The following is a 26,046-nucleotide window of genomic DNA, read 5'->3' as shown; positions in this document are numbered from 1 at the left end:
CAAAACCTGATCCGCCTTCACTATTTGTTTTAGACAGTTTGTTTCCCCAGCCATAGGCACATGTGACCCTGGAACCCTCATTTAGGACCTTGCTTGATTAAATGTTTTCTGGAAATGTGTTTTTTCCTGACTTGCTTGAGAACAGCTTGTTGGGTTTTGACCTGGCTTGGCCGTGGTGACATGGAGAAGTGATTCTTCCCTGCCTCTCCTATTCCTTGTTCTAGCCTCCACACAGGAAGCTTGATCCCTGAGCACCATGTCAGGGCAGTACGGGGACTTTGCAGGAGGACTAACCCATAACTCACCCAGCAGTGCTGGACAGTCCAGAATCACTCAGAAAATTCCATGCACTTTTTTTTTTCTTTTTTTTTTAGTAAAGCCAGAGCCTGACCCGGCATGGGGCATGGTCCCTGGGGACATATAGCTCACTCTGTGTATGTTTCTTCACAGCTCACACTGTATAGTTTGACCAGCTCTGAGGACCTGGTGACTTTTCTCCAGCAGAGCGTTCATCAGGTATGACTAGCCATTTCTTTGGTGACGTGAACATTGCTAAACGTCCCAATTTCTTTATGAAGAAGGCGTTAGATGGAGTAGGGCTCTGGTCATCTCCACCATGGGGTTGGCAAAGAAACTGAGCAGAATGTGCTGATGTAGGTTGGAGACTTGTGGGTGTGGCAGGAGACACAGTTTCCATGCCATCCTTGAAGGCTGATAGTGGATCACAAGGCCTAGGGAGCTGTAGCAACTGGGCTTCATCTGGGATTAGAAGCCAAGTTGAGGCTTGGCTTTCTAGGGCTTTCCCTCTACTGAAGTAATAAGCAGCACTTTGGAAGATTGGACTCTGATCAACAGAGAGAGTCGTAGGGCAAGCTAAGAGGTGACAAGAAAGCAGCTCTCTCAGTGCGGCTGTAGGAGACCCTGCTTGGCCCAGGACCTCACCAGTGCCCTGGAGAGGTGGGCTGAACTGTGCAGGACCCTACAGTACCGGTTTGCTCAAGGAGGTTGCACTTCCCTGCTGGTTCTGAGGTTGGCTCGTAGCCTATGGCCAGGTCGGCCAGGGGAAAACCTAGGGCTTTGTAGTCTCCAGTGGGATAAGGCTCTATGCGGGTATGTGGAGGAGATGTCTTACATTCTAGGGGCAAAGGACTTGGCTCTCGGAGTAGTTGGCCTGACTTTGGATCTGAGCGGCTGTGAGGCTCTTTGTACCTAAGTCACCTCACCTGTCATGCCTGGATAACAGCCAGGCCTGCTTCACAGATTGTACACGAGGCTTAGTTTCGTGGTATGGGCGTATAAAGAAGGAAGTCCTTTTTGGAGTATACCTGCTCCACGAGGGTCAGGAAACGCTCTGGGGGGTTCGTGTAGCGAGCCTAGGGAGGGAGAATTGGCTGGAGGGGGGAACCGACCTGAAGTCCTTACTGTGTGATGCCCCTTCTCAGCACTTTCCCTTGAAGATCCTGAGGGTCTTAAGCCCAGCCCCAGAAGCGTCCTGACCCTGACAGCACCAGATGTTCCCTGGAAAGGAGACCACACTGAGACTAATGGAAGACAGGCGTGGTCATGGGGCACTGGCCCCACTGAAGCCCGTTAGTCCTAGAGCTGCTGCTTCCCATTCTGGGGCAGCCCAGGAGAGCTGGGGCCTGCCTGTATAGTCATCTTGGTTAGGCAGAGGGGTTGACATGCACAGAGGGTCCTAGAATAGCTGTCTGTCATTTGCCCTGCCCCATCTCTAGTTCTATTTTTTTTGTTTTTAAACTGGGAAAAACCCTACAGGGCATCTGCAGGGCGTGTGGCAGTTTCCTACCATTGCCGAGAGCAATGAGAAGGCTTGAAGCCTAGGGTACCTGCTGGGCTTACTGCTGGTTGCATGTGGCCTTGACCTTGGAAAATCCCTTTTTAACCCCCATCTAGAAATGGAAGCTGGAGCAGTTGAATCGCTTCTAGATCAGTGAAGACTCTTGAGCTCCTATGGGAAAATGCTTTCTACATGAAGTACAGGCATTCTGAGCGAGTAGAACCAGGGCTACTTGTTGAATGGAGGTGTCAGAGGGCACAGCAGTGTGCTGGAGCGATGCCCATGCAAAGTTCTTCCCTTAGGCAGATGGAATATGGAGCTGCCCTAGCCATGGAAGGAAAGGAATTGAGGACCAAGGAGTAGCCATGGTGCAGTCAAGAAAAGGCTTTGGGGCCAGGTCACTGTCTCTGTGTTGGTGGCCCTTGGCACCAAGGCCTTTGTGCCCTTGCCTGCAAGTGAGGTCTTGTGCCTCAGCCTGTGCCCTGGGTTTCCCATGAAGCTTGTACATGACAGAAACCTGAGGAAGTTCAGGGAGAAGGGCCTGCTGTCATGTGAGGGTCCTCAGTTTAACCTTCAGGCTCTAGGTATGCCTCTCCCTAGCTTTGGTTCCTCGGGGTGGCTGGTCTAGCCAATACCTGCCCCCGTTCCTCTGGAAACAGTCTCCCGCCCCCCACAGCTTAATTTCTGTTTTTGCTGGAAGCAGTTGAGCTGCCTCAGCACTGAACACACCAAATCCATTTTTCATGGGCCGTGCTTAAGAGAGGCTCCTCGTGCCAGGCTTGGAAACGTAGACTGCCTCTGCCCAAAGTAAGCAACCTCCATGCTGCTTTCATTGCTGCTCACTTGAGAGGTGTCTGTGGCCCCAAGCCAGTATGGGAGGCTTCCGTCCAGCTGGACAAGGTATCCCATTGGAATGCCTTGGTGGGCTCATGTCTTTCCAGGGCCGGAGCTGTGCTGGGAGAATGGTTCCTTCTTCCTAAGTGACACCAGACATTGTTCCCACCCCTAGCCACAGTTTCCGGCCCAGGTTACCTTTCATACCATCTTGATGCCCTGAGGCCTCCCATGTCTTGGCAGCTTGAATTTGATGAGATAATTTTAATAAATATTTTTTTGAAAGCAAGATGGAATATTGGTACCATTCAGCTGTGTCTTAAGAGGGCAAAAATGGCCAAGTTGGGTTGGGTTTTCTACTCCCTGGGGGCCCAAAGCAAGCACTGTCTTAGGTATCCTAAAGACTGGGACCATGCCACACTGCACAGTCCAGCTTCCCACTGTGCGTGGTGAGTTCAGCTTCAGTGGCCTGGTTCACAGCTATCCCATAGCCCCACAGGGTGATAGGCATCTCGGGCTTGGCCAGGGAGACAGATCCTAAAGCCGAGGCTTCCCCTAGACAGAGTGAGGCCCTAGCAGAAGGGGAGACAGAGGTAGAGCTTGGTGAGTCCCTAAAGCAACTAAGGTGGTATTAAAGCCACACACAGGAGCTACCATCCCCAGGCATGGGTCACCTGAGGGGACACAGTAGAATTACTCTACAGCTGTTCCCAGGAGTTGACTTTGAGAATGTGCACCATAAATAAGCTGAGAAGTGTGCAAGACAGAGTCTTAGTTATCATCGTTTTTCATTGGAGAAGCCACAGCACCAAGTGTCTGGTTTGAGGTCACAGGTTTTAGAGGAGGCTGATTCATTTAATTTGAGGCTCATTTTTGTCACCACAGTAAGAGCTGAGATGGTTCATAAAATGAGGGGTGTTTTCAGGGTTCTCTGGGCTCCCTAGGCCTCCCTCTGGACCTTTTCACTCGCTTTCCTTGCCCTAAACATGGTTACACCTCTTAAACATCACATGTCCGGGAAGCCCTGTCTGAGCCTCTCTTCCACATTCAGCTTCCCATGAGGCCTCCCGTGTGTTTTCAGAGGAGCTTGCCACCCTGTTCTGGCGGAGCCCCTCACCGCACTGTGTAAGTCCCTTTTCTTTCTGAGTCACCCCCACCAAGCAGACACACCAGCTGCTTCTCAGGTAGCCCGTTTGTACAGATCAGCCTCTTGTTTATTTCTGAAAGAGGGTCTCTACAGCCCAGGTCGGCCTCACATCCATTCATTGCCCACAGTGGGCCCGAGTCTTCGTTTCTTTCATCCTGCCAGTTCGGAGATCCCAGAAGCCACTCCTGTGCCTAGAGGAACATGCTCTTGGTACAGGAACTTCCCTCACTGTTATGTTTTTATGATCAGTTAACTGCCTGTTTGAATTACAGGGTCAAAACAAAGACTGCACTTTAAAGGAAAGATAATTTTATTAGAACCTTGAAGTGTAATAGTTTCCGAACTGGAATACTATATTTGATTCTGAGTGTCTTGGTGGCCAAGGAAAAAATGAAAATGTACTCGGTTACATCATTCTTGTCAAAATAGCCTTTTCTCCTTTTAGCTTTAAGTCCAAAAATTATTGTTGACATACAAGGAGCAGTATTATAACTGCGTCTTCACACACAGTTCACCGTGCCCAAAGTGCAATGAGCAAAACTTCATACTGGCTTGGTGCTGGGAGTGTTGACGCTTCATTTCTGTAGTCTATTGTGTTAGTTAGGGATTCTGTAGATTTGATAAAGCACCATGACCAACAACAATTTGGGGAGGAAAGGGTTTATTCCCGTTCACAGCTCTCAGGTCATACTCTCTCACTGAGGGAAGTCAGGGCAGGGGCTGAAGCAGAGGCCAGGGAGGAATGCTGCTTACTGGCTTGCTCCCCCTGGCTTGTTCATCTTGCTTTTTTATTTTATTTTAAAATATTTTTTAGTTTTTACCTTCCCCCCTTTTTCTGAAAATACATTCTTTCTCGTATAACATATTCGGATTATAGTTTTCCCTCCTCTCTACTCCTCCTAACTCCTCCCACCTCCCCTCCTATTTAGAGTCACTCCCTCTCTGTCTCTCATTAGAACAGAACAAGCTTCTAGGAGAGAATAATAAAATAGATTATCAATCATCAGTCAAGACAATGCCCCAGACTTACCTACAGGCAATCTGGTGGCAGCATGTTCTCAATTGAGCATTTTCTTACCAGGTAACTCTAGCTTGTATCAGGTTGCCAAAACCCAAATTAAACCATAGTATTCCAGAACCAGTAGGGAAGCCAGCAGGCCCTGTGCAGAACCATAGTGTATCAGAGCTTCTGTGGGTGTCAGTCAGGCCCTGTTGTAAGTGCTTGACAACCTGCTGCAAGCAGAGACCAACAACTTTGTATTTTACAGCGAAGAAAAGGGGATAGGGACCAGGAAGTTCAGAAGCATCTCTCTGACATGTGACAGGCTCAGAGTGGCAGAGCCACAGGGCCAGGCAGGGGTGACTGAGATACAATGAGACCAGATGCAGCATCAGCAACATTTTAATACCAGACAAATCAAACCCAAGATTACCAGCTAATCAAAATTGGGTATTTAAAAACCCTTTTAAAATAGTGAATTTGTAACAAAAGTGAGTACTCCCTGGCTCTCAGTGAATGCCAGCCCTGTTCTTCATCTGCTTGTACTTGCTGACCACACAGCTTAGTTCTTCTGTATAAGTGTTGTGCCAAGCAAGCACCCTAAGGCCTCCAGTGTGTTACCCAGGAGCTGGGTGGTCTCATTCTCTGACAGAGGGTAGTAGCAGCAGAGCTCAGCTCCCTTAGGTCAGGGTTAGAGGTGACAGTGGTCCCAGAATGCAATGTGTCACCACTGTTGCTTCTGACTTTGGTGCCTCTGGGTCATACATGGGTTTTATGGTGGTATTTCTGTCACCCAGGCTTTAGGGCTCAGTTGTGTGTTCCTCTGTCCTTTAGAAGGCCTGTCTAGGAAGAGGTGAATAACATGCTCTCTATGGCTACTCACTAACTTTTGTGGCTGGGCTGGAAGCTGTGAAGCCATGATCCTGTGCTCTGGGTCTTGTGCCCTCACAAGTGGCTTGAGGTGGAGATGTATATTTGACGGGCCCCTTTTCCTTCTTTCTCAGTTTGAAGCGGGACCCTACGGTTGCATCCTGCTCACCTTGTCTGCCATCTTGTCCAGATCCCTAGAGCTGTGAGTATCTGCCCTCACCCAGGCAGGGTCTGTCCCTCTTGTTCCCTGGGCAGCACTTGATGAAGCTACAAGGAGGGAAAGCCGGCTGGTGTGGAGACGAGTAGTCCAGTCTATACGTACACATCTTCCTGGGGTGCCTTCTCTGTGGCCTTCCCATATGCAGGGGATGGCCACGGATGGCAGGGGATGGCCACGGGTGGCAGGAAGACCTCCTCCCTCCCTTAAAGAGCTCGCAGGCAGCTGCGGTGCCGCAGACTTGAGCACTCAGTGGGATTCTCCTGATATGTGTGCAGGGATGGATAATGGAGGCAAAGGCCTGGGCATGGCCATTAGGGAAGATTAATAGCACATGAATTTTTTGTGAAGTACAATCGATTGATTCTCCATTCCTTCCAAGCATAGGTTTAGAGTATGGAGCTCTGGGGAAGGGAGTATTGTTAGGGGTACCTGGTGAGGGAGATTTGGGAAATAGTTCTTAGCAGGTTTGGGGAAAGGGCTGAGCTTGGGTTGCCTGGACATAAAGAGCATTTGTTCCCCTGTAGATGTGAGCTGTGCTGGTGGCCCAGTGCTCTCTCCTGGGCCTCTGCTGTGGCTGGGAGGAGGTGCTGGGCTTTGCAGCCTCGTGCACTGGCCCTCCTGCTGCTCGCTGATGCTGACCTTATTAAAGCAGGGCGTGCACAGCACTTTCTAATGGCATTTTACTTCTAATCCCACCATAATGATATGATTCATTCCCAGTGTGGACTCACGTGCATGGGGACCTTAAGCCTCTCTGACTTCTCCCAGGCTTGGCTTGCTAATCCTTGGATGCTGGGAGGGTTGGAGGGGGGAGCTTTCATCCTCACTGAGGGGAACTGTGCTCCTGGGGACCAGGCCTGGTAGTTCTAACTTCAGCGTCTCCAGCTGTGCAGCAGCTTCTGGCCCAGGTGCAGGTTGCCTTGTCTAAGGGTGTGGTGACGGCTGCTCTCATTGGAGCACCTGAAGTGGGCACCCTGACCACATGCTAGCTCCTCAGTGTAACCCCCAACCCCGGAAGGGACTCAGGGCACCACATCTAAGCGATCCTCTCACTGGGCAGAGATGGAGAGCTGCTGCCCCTTCTCCCTGACCCATCTGACCTGGCCAGGCAGATCAAGGGCTGTCTCTATCCAGGCTGTCATTTGTGGGAATTCGTCAGTGTGGGGATAGCATTAAAGTCCTGACAGTGAGTGTACACACACACACACACACACACACACACACACACACACACACACACGGACACATTGACACCAATTCACAGATAAGTACACACAAGTGTCTGTAGCATGGACACAGAAGTACAGTCCATCTGACTCCAGAGCCTGTAGGTAGCTTTCTTGAGCCCCATAAGCAAGTGCCTTGAGGTTCCTAAGGCATGATAGTCTACGTTAGGCCTCTTCCTTCCCAAGGAGCTGAAAAGGGACCTGCTGTGGGCTGGGTTTTATCTCACAACATCGGTCTCTCCTCACCTTCCCTTAGAGGTCAAAGTAGAGGGCAGGCCCACGTACAGTGAGAACAGTAGCAGCTGGGTATCTTATGCAGCTTCAGTGTGCCCAACCCTTTGCCTTGACAGTCATACTGGAGAACATGGAGTCTGTACCCTGCTCTGAGGGAATCCGCTATGGTCACTGTGGCTCTAGGAGGTGAATGGTTTACCTAGGCTACGCGTCAAGGCAAGCTGGAAGCCAGCTATGTAGCAGGCTGGCCCCACACAGCTTTTTTGCTTTGCTGTATACAGAGGTGAATTCTGATGATGGACAGACTTGGAATGAGGCCTGATTGCTTCTCTGTGCTGGAGTTTCTTCTCCTAAGAACTGGGGATTCCTGGGCCTCTCATCCCTCGTTGTTTGCCCCATCTTTCCTCCATAGGAAACCCCTGGATCACAGGTAGGGCAAGGTCATCTTTGCTCGAATGCTCCCATTTTGGGCAACCCTCTGGGAGCATGAAGATGGCCACATGCTAGCCTCCAGTAGGTCCTTCCTTCAATCTTGTCTTGATGCCTATGAGGCCTTCTCAGTATACATGGCCTCAGCATGTCCAGGTCTTCACAGTGCCCATCCTTGGCATGTACTTCCCTGCCATATCTAAGCACCATGGAACCTGATATGGGCCTGGTAGGAGGACCTATCCCAGGCCTGGGATGTCCAGTGCGAAGTGAACCTGAGGTCCTCTGAGCCATTCAAGTACCGTGAAGCCTGCAGACTGAAGGCTTCACTGGGAACCAGGGCAGATCTGGGTACCCTGGGTGGCCTCTGCAAATACTCCCAGAAGGCTGCTTGAGGTGGGAACATCCCAGCAGAACTAACCTTGCTTGCACCACCTGTGATCCAGGGGCTTCCTTCAGAAGAAAGATGGGTAGCAGTGAGGAGAGGAGCGGCCTGAGCAGTTCCCGTGTTGCTCAATTCTGAGGTGGTGTTGGAATGACCACAAACCTCGGCTCCAGCTGGCAGTTATGCTCCACTGGGCCTACCAACGTCCCATCTACTACCTTGGGGTCAGCAGCCCTTCGAGGCCTTTCTTCATAGACATCTGGACACAGAAGTACAGATGTCAACCAGCTCAGGTGCCAGGTGGCCTATGGCAAAACCATGAATGCAAGCCGTTTACACCTTCACGGTAGATCAAGGGCACTTAGATCGACTGACACTCAGCAGGTACTTGGCTGGCCAGTGGGTCTACAATGCTTTTTCACTACCTGACCAGGGCTGATGAACCTAAATCTAACTTATTCTTCAAAAAAAAAATCTATTTCTGAAAAAGAAAGAGAAGAAAGCCATTTCAAAGCTCACTGTGTGAAGCAGGTGCAATCAGGTGGCAGGGAGTGTGGCGGGGGAGGGGGAGTCCCCTTCCTGCCCCTCAGCATCTGGCAGACTCTTCCTTGTTCCCAGTTCTGCTTAAAAATGTCGGGAGCAGATGATGGCCGTGGGCCTTCCTGCTCTGGGTTCCGAGTCAGCTTTGGAGAATCCTTTGATGCTCTTTCTGGATGGTCTGTTACCACTTTGAGTGGTAGTTGGGAACAGGTCCTAGGAGACTAGAGTTTTTAATATCAAATGCTGCTTAGCCATGAGAGTGCTGGGTTGGGACGACCTCCCTAGTTCATCCCAAATACTGTGTGTGTGTGTGTGTGTGTGTGTGTGTGTGTGTGTGTGTGTGTGTGTGTGTGTGTTGTTTTTATATGTATGTGCATACATGTATGCCTGTGTCTCTGTGTGTGTGTGTGTGTGTTTGTATATCTGCATGCATGCATCTGTCTATATCTGTTTGTGTGCATGTGTGTGTGTCTGTCTGTGTTTGTCTGTATGCATATGTGCGTGCATCTCTCTCTCTCTCTCTCTGTGTGTGTGGTGTGTATATGTTTCTCTCTGTGTGTCTTTCTGTGTGTCTCTGTGTGTGTGTCTGTGGGTATGGGTCTCTCTCTCTTTCTCTCTCTCTCTCTCTCTCTCTCTCTGTGTGTGTGTGTGTGTAATGTAGTGTTTGGGGGGGGAGAGAGGGAGAGAAGAGAGAGAGAGAGAGAGAGAGAGAGAGAGAGAGAGAGAGAGGTGGGGGGGAGTGTTGGGTGGGCACTGAGGTGGATATTGGTGTTCTGAGACTGTGCAGAGGATAGCATGATGCCATGTGATGTGAATGAGTGACAGAAGGGGCACTCTCTCCCCTCCATGGTGGGGTTCTCTCCAGCCCAGAGGCTGCTCTTATATCACCCAGAGGTCACTTGTGAGCCAGAGTGGAGCTAGGGTGCATGCTGTGGGCAGATGCAAGCCCAGCATACCCAGGCCAGCTGCTCCCAGGAGCAGACAGAAGCAGGCCTTTGAGCTTTGCTTCCCAGGGAGGACAGAGCTAGTGTAGATTGTTTCTCTGCAACCTGATTTCAAGCTGTGCATATTCTTTCTTAAGATCTGCAGTTGCTTACGGTAAAGCCTGTGTTACATTTCATGCTCTCATGACTTCTAGACACTGGGCCGTGTGTCTAGAGATTTCCCTAGGGAGTTCGTGCAAGGGATGCTCAGAGCCCCGCGGTCAGGGCACTGCCCAAGTAAGGCTTGGGTGACCCAGGGCTAGGGGTGGGAAGGGGAAGGGGTGCTATGGGAAGCACAGCCTGGCTCATAGTGAGGCAGTGCCCATCAGGGGCAAGAAGTCATGCCAGCAGCCTGAAAAGAAGTTTTATCCAGTGACCATCAGTACTCGTTACCGTGGAAATTCCAAAACCACAATGCTGGGCCGCACAGCCAGGCATTGAAGGCCAGGGCCTCACTACACTGCATCTTACCATATGACTCTTGCTCTCAAAACTCTTGAGATTAGAAACAACAGTGCCAGCAGGATATTTTCTTTGAGAAAACATCCCTGAAGTGAGAGTCAGCCATGGTCGCTGGCAAGAAGGCAAGTGATGGAACATCAGTCTGGCCATAGGCAACAGAAGCCAAAGATTAATTCATTCATGTAAAGTATGGCGGGAGGAGAAGGACATCCGGGATAAATGCTGTCTCTGGGACTTGGATCCTCTGCATCTTCACCCCTCTCTTATCTCCCAGCTGTGTTCCCAAGAACCAGACTTCCTGCAGTTTGCCCCCTGCTAGGTATCAGGTTCCTAGGCATTGTGTGGCTAGCCCTGGCTGTACCCAACACAGAATGTGTGAAACTTGGGGTGCCTCCAGGAGGACAGTTCAAACCCAAAGGTTTACTCTACTGCCCAGCGATAGGATGTTTTGGTTTCAGTCAGGAAGTAGAGGCATGGGGAGCATAGCAGAGCAGGAGAGCCAAGGTCAGTTTGGGGATGGCCTCACAGGCTCTTCTGAGAAACAGATAAATTCAAGCACAAAGCTAGACAAGTTGCAGACTCCCAGAGGGGAGATGGGAGGCCTGAGACATGTGCAGTGAGGCTAAGACCTAGGAAGCTCTTGTTGGGAACCTGCTGTCCCTACACATGCGTGGCTTTGGTCATGATGAAGTGTGCACAATGCTTGGCAGGCAGCATCCGGAGAGTTTCTAAATGTTCTCAGCCCTGGATAATGAGAAGTAACAGCTACCCAGACCAGGAGCCCCAATGCCTGGGCTTTCATCTCCACAGACAGCTACAGGCTCCATGTTGTCAGACAGATCTCCAGTCCTCTCCTACCTGGGACTGCTCCACAATGTGCAAGGCTGTCCAGGATGGAGAAGGGCCCTTGCATTGAACCCTTAGGCTGCAGCTGGGAGATGACAAGAAGTCCCTCAGTGAGTTCCAACAGTACTTCCCATGTGAGGAGACCATACTAACATTTCCAGCTAAACCAAAGTCAAGTATGGAAGGGAAGCCCCATGTCTTAGCAAATGCCTCACCCAGACTCCCACATATGAGTCATTCTTCATTTACCACCCTGTAAGTGTATGGCCAGGGCCTTCCATATCCCCTTAGGGAATGCGTCCTAGTCAGGGTTCTGTTGCTGCTATGAAACACTACGACCAAAACGCGAGTTCAAGTTGGGGAGGAAAGGGTTTATTGGGCTTACATTTCCACACTGTAGTCCATAACTGAAGGAGGCCAGGAGAGGAATCCAAACAGCAGGAGCCCAGAAACGGGAGCTGGCTTAGAGGCCACAGACGGGTGCTGCGTACTGGCTTGTTCAACAGAGCTGGCTCAGTCTGTTCCCTTATAGGACCCAGGACTCACCAACCATCCCAGAGGTGGTACCACCCACAAGGAGCTGGGCCCTCTCCCATCAACCATTAATAAAGAAAATTCTCTACAGCAGTGGTTTGCCACCTGTGGATTGAGATTTCTTTGACAAATCTCTGTCTTGAAAAATATTTAATTACATTTCATAAAGTAGCAAAATTACAGTTAGGAAGAAACAATGAAAATAAGTTTATGGTTGTGGTTGTTGTTGTTGTTGTTGTTGTTGGTGGTGGTGGTGGTGGTGTGCATGCGTACATGCATGCATGTGTGTTACCACAACATGTAGAATTATATTAAAGGGTCGCAACGTTAGGAAGGTTGAGAACCTCTGTTCTACAGGCTAGTCCACTGCTCTACAGGCTAGCCCACTGCTCTACAGGCTAGTCCACTGCTCTACAGGCTAGTCCACTGCTCTACAGGCTAGCCCACTGCTCTACAGGCTAGCCCACTGCTCTACAGGCTAGTCCACTGCTCTACAGGCTAGCCCACTGCTCTACAGGCTAGGCTAGCCCACTGCTCTACAGGCTAGCCCACTGCTCTACAGGCTAGCCCACTGCTTGACCTTGTGGGTATTTTCTCAGTTGAGGTTCCCTCTTCTCAGATGACTATGGTTTGTGTCAAGTTTACGTAAATCTAGCCAGCAGACTGTGAAGTAAGGAGGCAATTTAGCCAGAAGTAGAGGAGAGGAGAGGAGAGGATCCTTACTGCTACCTTGGGCTTTTGTGATCTTGTAGCAGCCCAAAGAACAGACCACAGGCCTAAGACCATTCTCCCACTTCTCAGGGGTCTATGTGAAGTGAAAGGTAAGTTGCTGTCTTAGCCGACAGTGCCACTTATCTTGTAGCTCCCAGTTTAATAGGCTGTGCATATATCTTCTTCTCTGGGGGACAATGACAAGAGCCACTCAGGTGAGTCTGATGACTTACAAGGAGTGGAAAGAAAGCAGGGCTCTAGATAGGCCCACACCAGCTTGGGAACTTGATGGCCTTTTGTACTTCTGAGTTTAGTTGTTGGGGTCAGAGTTAGGTCCCCAGGCTACAGAGATGGCAAATTTAGCTGGGGAGTGCCCACTAGGGCTATCTGTGAGCAGCAGCTCTGCCAATGGCTACTTAGACTGGGTGGAGCATGAGAGGGGCCCACTCTGTGGTCCAGGATACAGTGTGGTTGATAGCTGAGCAAAAGGCTCCTGGCGCTTAGGTCCATGCGTATGTTTCCGTTCTCCCTATTTCTTCTATTGAGGGTTCAGGTATCCAGGAGAAGAGGATGGGCCTCAGTAGGAGGAGAGGAGGGTAGCACACTGAACCTTTGAGAAGGGCAGCCTGGGCCAGGGATAGGCTGTGTATTCCTTCCTCAGCTTGCCACCTGGAATCTAGCTATTGGAAGCTGTGATGAGGGCTTCCCTTGCTTACAGCTTCTCTCGCTTGGTACTTGCTGTGCATCTGCAGGGTCTGTCCAGTAAGGAACCAATAGGACATTACATGGTCCTAAAAGTCCTTGTCGCCTAGAGGGACAAAGTGGTCATGTGCGAACAATTGGTATGGGCCCTGGAGATAGGAAGGAAGGAGAGGAGAGATATGGTATCTCTGTCCCTGAGGTAAAGAAGGGCTGGCTCTCTTTATGGAGGAAGGAACACTTAGCAAGGATGTGAAGATTGGCATTAGGGCTTGTCAGACAGAAAAAAGATCAGTCTCTAGGAATCTAGCTGAGAGGAACGGTACCAGGGCCAGGGAGAGATGATGAGTCATGAGGCACAGGCAGCTTGGGGCTACTCTAGGCAGTAGTGAGGACCATGGGTTCCTGTTCTTTTTCTTCCTTCAGACAGGCCCTTCTTCACTCTGTGGTGCTTCCTTACACAGTTTATTCTCCTTCCACTGCCTTGGTATGGGATGAATCCTCCTGCTCTCCTGCCATGATGCTCCCACAATATGCAAGGCTTCTCCATGATCTCACCCCTCATTATAACAGCCCTGTAGGGCAGCTGTTGTTATCCTAGGGGACCAGAGACCTGACATTCAAGCATCTGACCACTGTCCCTTCCCACTGGCCCTTCCTGGAAGTACCATCTCCCCCAATCCTTTGTAGATGTCCTCAGCTACATTTCGACCTTTTGGAGGCCCAGGTTCACCATAGGCTCTTGGCTGTGACATGAATGGTTGAGGTGGCAGGAATTGTGACCTCTCAGTCATTGTTTTCCTGTTTTTAATTATTGTGATTGTAGGAAAAAGGAAGTGACATTTACTACATGCCAGAGGCTTTATATAGTTTATCTCACTCTGTTCTCACAGTAACCCATAACAGGAGACACAACCATGCTCATGTGACCTTTGGGGATATAGACTCCCAAAAAAGGACAAGTTTTAAATGGCAGCCTTTGGGCTTGAACCCAGTCCTCACCGACTTAGAGCCCAGATTCTCTCAGCTGTATCACAGCTGCCTGTCTCACTGCAGAAACTCACCTTGAAGTAGGTTGGGGGTGCAGGAGTGAAGCCATTGGAGGGGGCATAAGAGCTCACCCAGGAGCATGGTTCTGCAGAGCCCAAATGCTAGTGCTTAGGCAGAAAAGGGATGGCTGATTTCTTCACACAAGGCTTTCAAAGATAAGTGTCAGGAACCAACCACCTTTGTTCCCATCCCAGAAGTTCCCAGAGATCACTAATCTTTCCCTGGTCTCGTATTCCATCAGTGTGGACTCAGGCTGTGAGAGAGGTTGGTCACTTGGTTACGCTGAGGTTGAGCTCGCCACCAACCTGCCTTATTCAGGTAGATGGACCAGAGATGGGACCTTGTCTCTACACTACAGGAGTCTATTATTTTCCTATCTGTTTAGAAGTTTCTGTGCCTAATGCCACGTTCACATGGGAGACTTTTGGGTGAAGGGACAAGCTGGCTGGAGCCGGGGTTGGTAGAAACTGGGTGGGGCTCCAGGGCTTTGGCCTGCCTGGAGCTGGCTGGCTAGGCTAATGTCTGGCTGTGTGTCAGACCACATAGCACATTTGCACTGCCCACAGCATGGCCACACAACAACGAAGTCCAGTCTTTTCTTGGGACTTCAGTTTCCCCATCAGTGAGAGATGAAGGTCCTGCCCTCCTGGACTCCCGAAGCTTTTGAGAGAAGAATGCATTGGAAGGATCTGCAGTTACAGATCCTATCCTGTGTTGTCATTTGTTCCACAGCAGAAACATCAACGACTGTGAGATGTATGGAAAGGCAGAGGTCTGAAACTGGCCTAAGGCCTTGAATCTTGCATGGTAGCCATCACCAGCTTGGACCAGTCCTCCTCTAGAGCCTACATTGAGCCCTGGGGCATCTTCTGGCCATGAGGCTCTCTTGTTTTATTCTTTCCCACTGGTCAGTGGTGCAGGGACCTCCAGATGGTGAAAAGATTTGAGGGGCTTGGTCTTTGCTGGCCTCCCAAGGAGTGCTCCCTGTTGCCCTTTGCTACTAGGTGACCCAGATACCCACAGGGCAGATCCCTTGGTCCTGACCCATTACTCCCAAGTGCTGAGGTGTTGGGAGCAGGGCATCTGTTCCCGAGTCCCACCTGCCATAGTCAGGTTCGCCGAGGCTCTCCCACTGTGTGCTTATTGGCTTCGCAGTACAGGAAAGCAGTTTGCTGGAGGGGCCTGAAGCACACACACAACAGCTTCTAGCACATGGCACAGGTGGACGCTGGCCTCTGAGCTTTTATAGCTCAGAATCCTAGGGGATTATGGAGGAAGCTAATCTTTGCCTTCACCATAGAAACTCTGTCCTTGGCTTCTATAAGGTGAACTTCTGCACAGGAGATTTTGAAAGAGAGCTTCAAGTCTACAGTGACATTGGAAGTCACTTGTCTTAGTATCCTAGGCTGGTGCTAACAAGGCTGGGGACACATTGATACAGAATACAGATACATTGAATACAGAACCTTTTTCTTACAACTCTGCAGGGTGGTGCGGTCAGGACCACCCTACTGGCTTCATTTTAATATAAGCACCCATTTAAAGGCCTTTACTTTCCCTGGGTGCATGTTGTGAGGGTGTCATAGTTGATTAGGACTGTGTGTGTGTGTGTGTGTGTGTGTGTGTGTGTGTGTGTGTGTGTGTGTGTGTGCGGCGTGTGTGTGTGTGTGTGTGTGTGTGTGTGTGTGTGTGTGTGTGTGTGTGTGTGTGTGTGTGTGTGTACAAGTTACCATACTGAGGATTCAACTGAGCCTCACATTTGCTGGACAAATGCTCTAATACTGAGCTAAATAATTCTTTTCCATTTTTAACTTTGAAATAGTCTTACTCTAACCTGGCTGACATTGGATTTTCTTTTCTTTCTTTTGTCTTTTTAATTTTTTTTGTTTGTTTTTTAAGATAGGATTTGGTCCTCAAACTCAGAGATCTGCCTGCCTCTGCCTAAGTGCTGGGAGTAAAGATGTGAACCACACAGCACTGGTTTGACCTTGGAATTTCTGTCCTCCTACCTCTGCCTTCTGAGAAACTGGGACTGTAAGCAGGCTTGCTTCTTCATGCTGGGTTCAATGTATGGATTTGGGGAGACATAATTCAGCCTAAGACCATTTTGCTCCAAAATGGGAGACTGAGATCGATGGAAGAAAAATTTATTATACATCAAGCTGGAGCTAGAACTAGGCCCTCATCAGGCTTCCATGTAGGCTGAGCTCTTGTGTAGGCAAAGCAGAGGAGGATGGCCTCTGACCCAGGACTCCTCACACGTGGGCCCTGTCAGAACTCCCCAGGGGAGGACTGGGCATCGCCATTTGCCAAAGTTGTAAATCTCTTAAGCCATAAGCTGCTCCTTGGCGTCTCCCGGGTGCCCTAATGTGAAATACACATGTCCCTCCCTTTTAAGATCCAGGCAACTTCTGAATTTCCCATCGTGTTTGCACCTAAGGATGCAATTACCATTTCCTCCCATTGTCCGTTCTGCTAGTCCCTCTTCTCCCAGCTGACGCAGGCTTTGAGCCCGCTGGGTGAACACGCGGCAGAGAGCTTATGAAGATCGGGCTGCTTCTGAAAGCCACAGGTGGCCGGCGGCCAGTGATGCTTATCAGTCCCCCCAGGACTGCTTTGAGGTTATTTTCTTCTCGTCAGAAGACGTTGTATATGCCACAGAGAACGTTTCCATCAATTCTTCTGCCTCAGCTAGTGCCAACCCAGCACTGTGCTTGCCATGAGTCACCCCTTGCTGGCTCTCTCCCAGGCACACTGGTCTGCTCTGGTGGGCAAGCCCTACAGACCTTCCCAGAGGACCTTGGGCCTTCGTAGTTCTTTACAGGTCTCTGTCATTCTACCTGAAGACTATCTTCTGAGCATCACTTCCCCATTTGAATTTGACTGTCAGTTATAAAACCACACACACACACACACACACACACACACACACACACACACACACACACAACACACTTTTTTTTTTTTTTTTTTTGTAGAGGATGATGGAGTTTGAGTTTGTGAAGTTACCTGGGAAGGGAAGAAGACTGGAGTGTACATTTTGAGGACCTTAGACTTGTAGCATCTATTGAGATCAGGTTCTTCCTTGTCTTTCACTAAAAGGAAAAACATGTTCAGTCACTGAGCCCTTGCTACCCTTGGCCCCAGCTCAGTGCTTCTTCTGGGTTGTGGATCTAGGAAGCAGACCAGTGCCTGGGCATAGTGGAAGGTGGGTAGTATGCATTCAGGTCTGTGTGTAGCCGGAGAGGCCTAAGAGCCAGGCTCTCCCCTTACCTGCTCCCAGTGGCCCCCTGAATGAGTTTCTTTCAACATCTATGAAATAGATGTAAGTCCTTCTTGCCTGGGGGCCTTGTGCTGTGCGTGGTCAATGCCCAGTGCTAGCTAACCAGCTCTAGGGCACATAGCATTGGTGCCTCCAGAGGGACTTGCTTTAGGATGCCCTAAGGACTAGAATCCTAGCAGTAGGATTATGGTGATGGCAAGGAGGGCTTGAGGCTGTGTGTGGAGACTTTCATGTTTCCTCATGGCCAGCTGTCACCCCTCACGGATGAGGGTCCCCGTCACCATGGGTATCCTGACCTGATCTTTCAGCGTATACCCATTTATTCTAGTTTGAAGAATTTCTTTTGGTAAAGAGGCTCTGTGCTGTTTGAGGTTCTGTCCCAAGTACAGAACCACATAGGTAACAGGAGGGGTACCCAGGTCTTGGACACTAGCTGCAGGGTTTCCCATTATCCCATCATCCATGAGCAAAGTACCTTTGGCAAGTTAGCTGTTTCCTTGAGACAGGGTTTTCTCGTGTGGTCTCAGGGAATCTTGGGAGTTGTAGTGCCCAAGACAAAAGCTGTGCTCAGGTGGCAATGGCTATTGTCCTGGCCTCCAGCAGGCTTTCCATGGTAGGCTAACTTCTATGGCCAACAGCGCCCTACCGTAGACAGGATCAGTTTAAATGAGAAATGTATATTTTGGCTTATGGTTCTGGGGGTTGAGGGTCTGTGTCTCATGACTCATGGCATGAGTCTCCCTTTCCCTCCCTCTTCTCCCCACCTCCTGTCTCCTTTCCTTTTCCACTCTCTCCCCTCTCCCCTCTGTCTCACCTCATCAGGATTCAAACACAGGGGCTTCATCCTAATGACTTTACCTAATCGTAGTCTAATCCTAAATCCTCAATTCTAAACACCATAGATATTAAGATTCTACCTTCTTGGGCTGGGGAGATGGCTCAGATGATAAAGTCCATACTACTCAAGTGTGAAGACCCTAGATCCCTAGTATTCATATAAAAAAAAGCCACGTGTGGCTGTGAAAAGCTGTAATCCCACCACTGAGAAGGCAGAAGGATCCCTGTGGTTCCACAGTGGAGAGAGGGAGCTCCACTGGCCAGCCAGTCTGGCCAAATTGGGGAGCCCTAGGTTCAGTGAGAGACCCTGAGTAAAAGAGAAAAATTGAATAAGGCAGTGCCACCCACACACGTATAGTCAACACTACCCGGTCTTAGTGGGCTATCGTGAAGTTGGCAAGGGTGTGACTGGAGGATCTGGGAGGAGCTAGGACCAAAGGGCATAGATAGCATATTTCATTGTGTAAGCAAATGCTTTAGAAGATAAGGGAGACGCTGTCAGGATGGCTCAGTGGGAAAGAGCACTTGTCCTTAAGCCTAGTGACCTGAGTTCAATCCTGGTCCCACATGGAGGAAAGAAAGAACCGACTCTTGTTGGTTGACACTAGTCCTCTGATTCACTGTGGCAGGTGCTTGCATGTGCATGTATGTGTGTGTCCTCACATGCTGATGCCTCTCTCTTTCATGCTTTCTAGTGTCCGCCAGGACTTCGATGTCCCCACCAGCCATCTCATTGGAGCTCACGGATACTGCACACAGGTCAGGAGGCAGTGGGGCCCGCAGAGGGGAAGCCAGGTAGCCTTCCCCATCCTGAGTTAGTTACTTTCTTTGTTCTTTGTCTGATCAAACACTTCAAGCAGCTTTCTTGAGCCCGCCTCTTCTGGGCTTCACTGTCATGGAGACCTGGGAAGAAAGAAAGCTCAGTTCGCTTTCCATATTTAGCACACTTCCTGCTGACTGGTGTTCTTAGAGCCAAGGGGAGGCAGAAGAGGGGGAACATAAGTTCCACTTAAGTGCTGAACTGCACAGCCCAGGCTGAACCCTGGGTCGCAGCATACATCAATTGCACTTACAGTGAGCATTGCCTTTGCAATCGCCCTTCCCTCTGTATCTTTACCAAAAAAGCCCTGTTGGGGACCAGAGACCCTGACCTCACTTGTCATTCACACTCCCTGTCAGGTAAGGCTACTAAAGATCATCATTAGCCTCTCTAGTCTGCATGGAGTCAGCTCCCTTTCTCAAGGGCCCTAAGAATGGCCGTGTGGGTCAGATTAACCTGTTGTCTCTGGGTATGTAGGAGCCAGAACTCACAGTCTTCTGCCCCAGCCGGGGAAAGGTGTTCTGGGATTTGGACTCACTTGTGCCTAACCCTGGAAACCTACCTTGGTCCCATGCAGGGACAAGTTTGAGGTCTGGTGTAATAGACACTCACAGAGGTGTGAGGGGTTCTACTCCTCCCTGGAAGAAGGCCATTGAGATTGTCTGCTCTTCTGGCTTGTCTGGTGGCCTTGCTCTCCTTCTAGGTTCCCTTTTCCCCTCAAGGGAGCTTACTCTTGTCAGGAGGCAGGGTATAGGGGTAGAGAATGGAACTGCCTAGGTGGAGAGGTGCAGAGAAGGTTAGACCAGCATCATCCAGGTCTGGGTTCAAGCCTGTTCTCGCTACACTCACAGAGGGAAGTGAGGTGTCTTCCTAGTTTTCTAAGCCTGAGTTTCCTTCCTATGGAAGAGGCATCTGGCCCTGTCCATGGCTGCCGAGTTTTGATTTGCACTCCAGTCCCTGTGGGTCATGTTAAAAAGCAGGCTCTGACTCAGGCAGGGATGAGGCTAGGCCTAGGGAATTTCTTCTTTATCTTCTTCTTGTTCTTTTAAGACTGTTTCTTGCTATGTAACCCAGGCTGGCTTTGCATTCCAGCCCCTCCAGTCCCAGCCCCTTTTAGTGCTAGGACTGCAACCATGCACACCTCACCCCAGCCCCATGGAGACCAAATGTCTAAAAGTCTCCCTGGAAAGAAACACACATCCAGAGCACACACTTCGAGTAGCAATGGACTGGATGGTGGCTAAGCTTTGCTTTGGACTGGATGGGCGGCAGGAGGTACGTGCTGCTCCTATCTCAAGAAGACTTCCTACTGGGATGAGTGTTTTGAACACTTCCCAGCTGGAAGAGCAGGGGGCCTTTCTTCTCATTGAAAACCAGATGGAAAAACTTTCCAAAAAAACCCCCACAAAAACCAAGACCATACTTTTCTTAGTAGCCTCTGACCTGAGGTACAGTATCTCAGAGCAGTTATTTCCTTTGAATTATTTTGTCATTTCCCCTGCAAGGACACAATGAGGCCCTTCACTGTCTCCTTCTAATGAAGGCCCCCTTGGTGGCCATCAGTGGAGGCTTAACTGTCACTGGGGCAGGGGTGTTTGTGTCATTTACACGGAACATTAATTTCACAATTCAAGGGAAAACACTTCTGTGAACTCTGCCCTGCAGAGCATAGGTTGGGTAGAGGTGGAAACCCCATTCCAGTGGGCTATGAGACAGCTAGGTGCTTGCTTGCCTCGTTGGTTATGCTAGCCTTCCTGAGGGAGGAGAGCACAGGGGGACTGCTTGTCTGAATGCTCGGGGTGGGTTAATCAGAGTCCATTCCCAAAGAGGCCTCAGAAGCTGCCACCTTTCAGCTGGAGTGTTTGTCTCGGTGGGATTGCCACCAGGGTAGCAAGGGTGGCACGGGCACTGCACTCAGCAGATGTCACTGAAGGTTCAGCCCAGTCACTTTCAGGCTACATGGCCAGGACAAGTCCTTTCTCATCCATCAGGCCCAGTTTCTTTATTCCAACTATTGATGGCAGATAGGGGTGTCCAGCTCCTGATCACTGCAGTACAACTCCCAGAGATGGATCCTCCTGGAGATTCCACACAGTTACAGACACTGAGTTCAGGTCTGAGGTTATACATTAGGTGCTTGGCTGGGTGTGAGGCATGAGCCACAGGTCCCTGGGTACCTACTCTCTGAGGCAAGCTCAACACCACCTTCTCGCTGCCCTCTCTGCCTCTGTTCTTGCCCCACCCTGCTTTCCTTAGCATCACCATGAGACCCTAGTAAGACCAGGGCACCTCTTTGGTACTGCAGTGTGCAGGGTTGCCTGGCTTCCTGGCTATAGATGTGCTGAGTCCTGTGAGATGTTATCGTTGAGGGAAGCTGGGTGAAGGGTACACAGGAACTCTCTGGACTATTTTTGCAACTTCCATTGAGTCTAATGTCATTTCAAACATTAAAATGCTTATTTTTAAAAACACTGTTTTTCAAGACTCTCCCAGAGGTCACTCTCCAACAAAGCTATTCTTGCTTGGCTATGGGACTGTGTGTCTTTGTGGGGCAGGGAACACTGTGCACACATTTTTATAGCCCTATTCATATCCTACATTAGGTTTATACCTCACAGATACATTCTTGACGTCCCTAGCTGGCCTGGATGGAGCATGTAGCTGTGTTGTAGCCTCTCTAAGGTCCCCCAAGTACTGACTTAGGACAGGCTCTTGTGTACAGTCTTTGTTTAAGAAATGCTTGTAGCTAGATTGCTGAATCCCTCCAAATGCTTTGATGGAAGCAGTTGGCAGATTTTTCCATCAGAGCCGGTGGAAAAGTCAAGCCTCTACTGTCCTAGTTCTGCACTCTGTTTCTCGCCTTCCTTGGTTTCTTTTCTCCTCCACCCCCTTTCCCTTGTTCTCAGCCTCCCGTCCGCCTTCCCAAGGCTGATTTCAGAGATTTGACCCAGCTTCCCTTTCTCTCATCAACAGGAACTTGTCAATCTTCTCCTGACCGGGAGAGCCGTGTCTAATGTTTTCAATGATGTAGTGGAGCTGGACTCAGGCGATGGGAACATCACGCTGCTCCGAGGCATTGAGGCACGCAGTGACATCGGTTTCTTATCTCTCTTTGAACACTACAATGTGTGCCAGGTACCCAAATGCACTCCAGAACCTCAGTGGCCTTATTCCCTGGACCCATGAGATGGATGACACGGAGGAAGGGAAGCTGGGCTCTGTTCCCAAAGCTGGCTGGAGTTCAGGTCCTGCCTGAGTACTGAGCACTGAGTACTGAGAAATGTGACTTTGCTGACTATGCCACAGATACTTCAGACTCAAAGAGCAGATTCTGGGCTCCAGGAAGGAGAGCTGAAAAGAACTTGTAAGGATTCATAATGTGCATCAGAGTGGCCGCTTCTGGTGTGTGTGTGTGTGTGTGTGTGTGTTTGTACAAGCATGTGTATCTCTCGTCATTTTCATGCATATGTGCAATGGGTTGAGGGAGAGAAGAGCTTGGGGTCTTAGACTTTGCATTACTTTCTTAGGGCTGCCACGACAAGAGAGCTGCTTTCGTTAATAGTCCTAGACCTCAGTGCTCCCAGACCAAGGTGTGAGTTGGTTGTGTTCCCTCTGAAGGCCATAGGGAGAACCCGTTGATGTCTCCCTTGACTTGTGGCTTATGTCAGCACTCTGTGGTGCTCCTTGGCCTATAGATGCAGCATTCCAGGCTGTGCTCGTGCTGCCACTTGGCTACTCGCTCCTTACGTCTCTGTTTCTGAGGACTACAATTGGATGAAGGGCACACTGCTCCAGTCTGACCTTATCTTAAGCAGTGCCATGTATGGCAACCCCAGCTCCCAATAAGATCCTCTTCAGAGACACTGAGGGCTTGCATGTTCTTTGAGGGGACACAGCTTAGCCCATGCAGCCCATTTGGCTTGTTTGCTGGGTGTATTCCTCTGCCTGCTGTCTTGCTGGGAAAGAGAACTTGCAAAGGCCCACACTTTAAATGAATGTGGTGAGGCACTGTGACTGCGCCATGGCTGGCCACAGGTGCTCGGGGTCAGACCTGCTGCCTCAACTGCATTCAGACCTTCTCAGAATTCACTCTTAGTGGCTCCATAGCATCCACTGTTCTGTGACTGGGGATGAGAGGAGCACTGTTCTGAGGTTAATGGGAGACTGTCGATACCACTCAGATACCAAGAAGGCGTAGACGAGGCTTCATCGTTGCCACAAACTGGAAGCGGTCTCCCATATGGGCTCCTAGAGTGTTAGGTAATTGACTTCGCAAGCTGGGAGTTCTGTTCCACTCTTCCTGTGTGACTGGTTATTTAGGTATGCTGTCCCTTGATCATGGGATGATGTTCCTCTTCCTGACCCCTATCTGAATGACACCCAGTTCACAGAATGCAGATGTGTGGGCTCTAACTGCCTGGAGAGGAAAGGGGACAGTTCTTTTCTGGTTGTGTTGCTGTCAGGAGTAAGGCAGCAATTTGACCATGTGGCCTAGGAGAAGCACCGAGAGCCTGGTAGGCTCTAATACTCTCCAGCCTGACAATCTGCAGGTTGAACAGGATATGCTTGGCCAGTTTCATAGACTCCATGCTAAGCATGAGCCCTGATGTCTTCCTATGGTCCAGGCTGCCTGGGAAAAAATAACCTGTTTTGATTTGATCAGTAGAGAGCAAATGGTGAGGAAAAAAAGTCAAGATCATTCTTTCTTCGGAAAACCGTGGGCCCAGTAGCTGTTTTCTTGTAAATTCCTTGAACCCGTATGGGCCATTTGCTGGCCAAGTTTGGGAGTATTGTCCCGTGTGGGGGATAGATTCTTTCCTGTGCTGTACCATGACAAGCCCACTAAAGAAAGGATTCTAGATGTGCTTGCTTTTCCTCTTAAGAAGTCATCAAAGCTGGACCTTGGCCTCTTCTACTCCTAAAGACCCAGGTGGGGTGTGGAAGGCTTCATCTTAACACTGCGTCTTGGCCCTTCTGTCAGTCACACTCAAGGAAGCTAAACACTCAAGGCCTGGACCAAGACAAATTCTTGGCCTAACTGGCCTCATTTACTGAATAGCATTAACATAGCCATGAGGAAGACCCAGTATTTGAATATCATTGATCCTGACACCGCCACTTCTCATCCTGTCACTTCACTAAAGCAGTACAATCTTTAAAAGCATAGATGCAATCACACCATTCTGTGCTTAAAAGTGAAGGGCTCTTCAGTTTCCAGGACTGTCATGAGCTACATCGTGTCCGGTAAAATTCATATGTGAAGTCCTGACCCCCAGGACCTCTGAACAGGATGGTATTTGGTGATGGTATTTAATAAGGTGATTAAGTTAGAACGAGGTCACCAGGATGGCCCTAATCCACACAACAGCGTCATCATAAGAAGAGATTAGTGCATAGACACAGAGAGACCTTGTGAGGCACAGAGCGCCAGTCAGCCAGAAGCTGGAGAGAGCTATCTCTGGCAAACAGTCCTGATGACGCCTTGATTTCAGAATGCTTCCGAATTTTGAGAAAATAAGCTTCTGTTGTTTAAGCCACACATTCTGTGGTCTTTGCTGTTGTGCCTGAGCACGAACAACTAAAGCAGAGATTAAATCCCAAGCGTCCATGCCCTGTGGACCCCCCAGAGATGGCCCTTCCCTCTTCATTTAGCTCCGGATGCTGGGCCTTTAGCAACAACTGCCTCTTTGTGGTCGTTTCTTCCTCTGGGCCTCTGCTGTCCCCTCCAGCTCCCCTGCCTAAGCTTTGCCTTAATGTTTCTTTCTGAGAGGAAAGTCTTTGTAACCTCCGCCATCCCCCTGAGTAGAGTTCTCTCACCTTGTCACCTTCCCTCCAAACACCTGACTCCTTTGTAGGCCTTTCCTTGATCTAAGTATTTTATTGCCTCTAGGATGGACGTTTCCTCACATTTCAGCCCTTCTGAAGTGATAGCACACTGTTCCAGTTAGTAGTGGGTCACACTCAGTCAGCGGCTGCCTCTGTTGGTTACAGGAGACATGGTGGTGACTGACAGGGGGAGGTGCTGCACGTTTATACTCCTTTGAGAGTATACTCGTTTGAGAGAGAGAAATCATCTCTCTGCTGGCTTCACTGATCTCATTTTCTCTAGCACTGTGTCCCTGTACTCTTTTGTGTTGCTGAGGATAAAGTGTGATTACATCAAATGAATGCAACCATCATAGACAGGAAGGCCATTCTGCTTGTGGTCAAGTGCTGATCCTTGAGAACAAGCACTTGAATGCGGCAGTCGGTACTGGCTGGAGCCGCTCCCCACTTCTGTGTGAGATTAAGATCCAGGTTTAAAAAGCACCCCTGAGAACGAGCACCCCTGAGAACGAGCAAGATGGCTCAGCAGGTAAAGCACTTGCCACCGAACCCCCGACCCAAGTTCAAATCCCAAATCCCATGTGGTAGAAGGAAGGGGTGGAGTCTCCTCACTGTTCTCTGATGTTCACGTGTCTGTGTGCTCACACACATACAAACTAACTAAATGTGTAGGAAATATTAAAAATACCCCTAAAATTTCATATGTGGATGCAGTGACCTATTGAAAAATAAACATAAGCCAACTGAAAAACACTGTAGTCATCTTTTGAAAGCTTACAAAGATGATTGGTGTAGTATACACACGCCACAAGACACACACACACACACACACACACACACACACACACACACACACACACACACACACACACACGCACACACACACACACACACAAATAAAAAACATTCTTGATAAAGACAATGCAAAACCCAAAAAGATACCCCCCCCCCCAAAAAAAAACAAAAAACAACAACGTGAAACTCTCAAGGACTAAACATAACCAAGGTAATATAAGATTTCTAGTTAATCTTCGGAAATACATAAAAGATCAGAGTAACATATCAAGTCTGAGTTTCAGTGTGATAAAGATACTACTTTCCCTAAACTGAAAATTAAAAATGCCAAACAGGACTTGGACATAACTCAGTGTAGAGCATTGGTCTATCACACTCAAGATACTAGATTAAGACCCCAGCACATCAAGGGAAGAAAATCCCAAAGGGTTTGCAAAAGCGTTTATCTAAGAAAGAAAAAGTGCCCAGGAGGAGCCAGGCAGTCAGAAGTACACAGTGGAGTTTGCAACCGCCAGCG

The 26,046-nt window shown here is 49.5% G+C and overlaps 1 protein-coding gene across 1 annotated transcript in view; it reads left to right on the top strand.

Moving 5' to 3' along the window:
* The window catches only part of Mindy4 (MINDY lysine 48 deubiquitinase 4), a 104,538-nt gene that overhangs the window by 66,997 nt on the left and 11,495 nt on the right, over positions 1-26,046 (top strand). Inside the window, exons 12-15 of the mRNA XM_032906447.1 lie at positions 451-516; positions 5,784-5,851; positions 18,784-18,847; positions 21,882-22,043. Coding sequence (XP_032762338.1) covers positions 451-516; positions 5,784-5,851; positions 18,784-18,847; positions 21,882-22,043 — 360 coding nt within the window. The remainder of the gene's footprint in view (positions 1-450; positions 517-5,783; positions 5,852-18,783; positions 18,848-21,881; positions 22,044-26,046) is intronic.

Source organism: Rattus rattus, chromosome 6, assembly GCF_011064425.1.
Source record: "Rattus rattus isolate New Zealand chromosome 6, Rrattus_CSIRO_v1, whole genome shotgun sequence".
NCBI classification, from domain to species: domain Eukaryota; kingdom Metazoa; phylum Chordata; class Mammalia; order Rodentia; family Muridae; genus Rattus; species Rattus rattus.
This window is presented reverse-complemented; position numbering and strand designations above follow the sequence as displayed.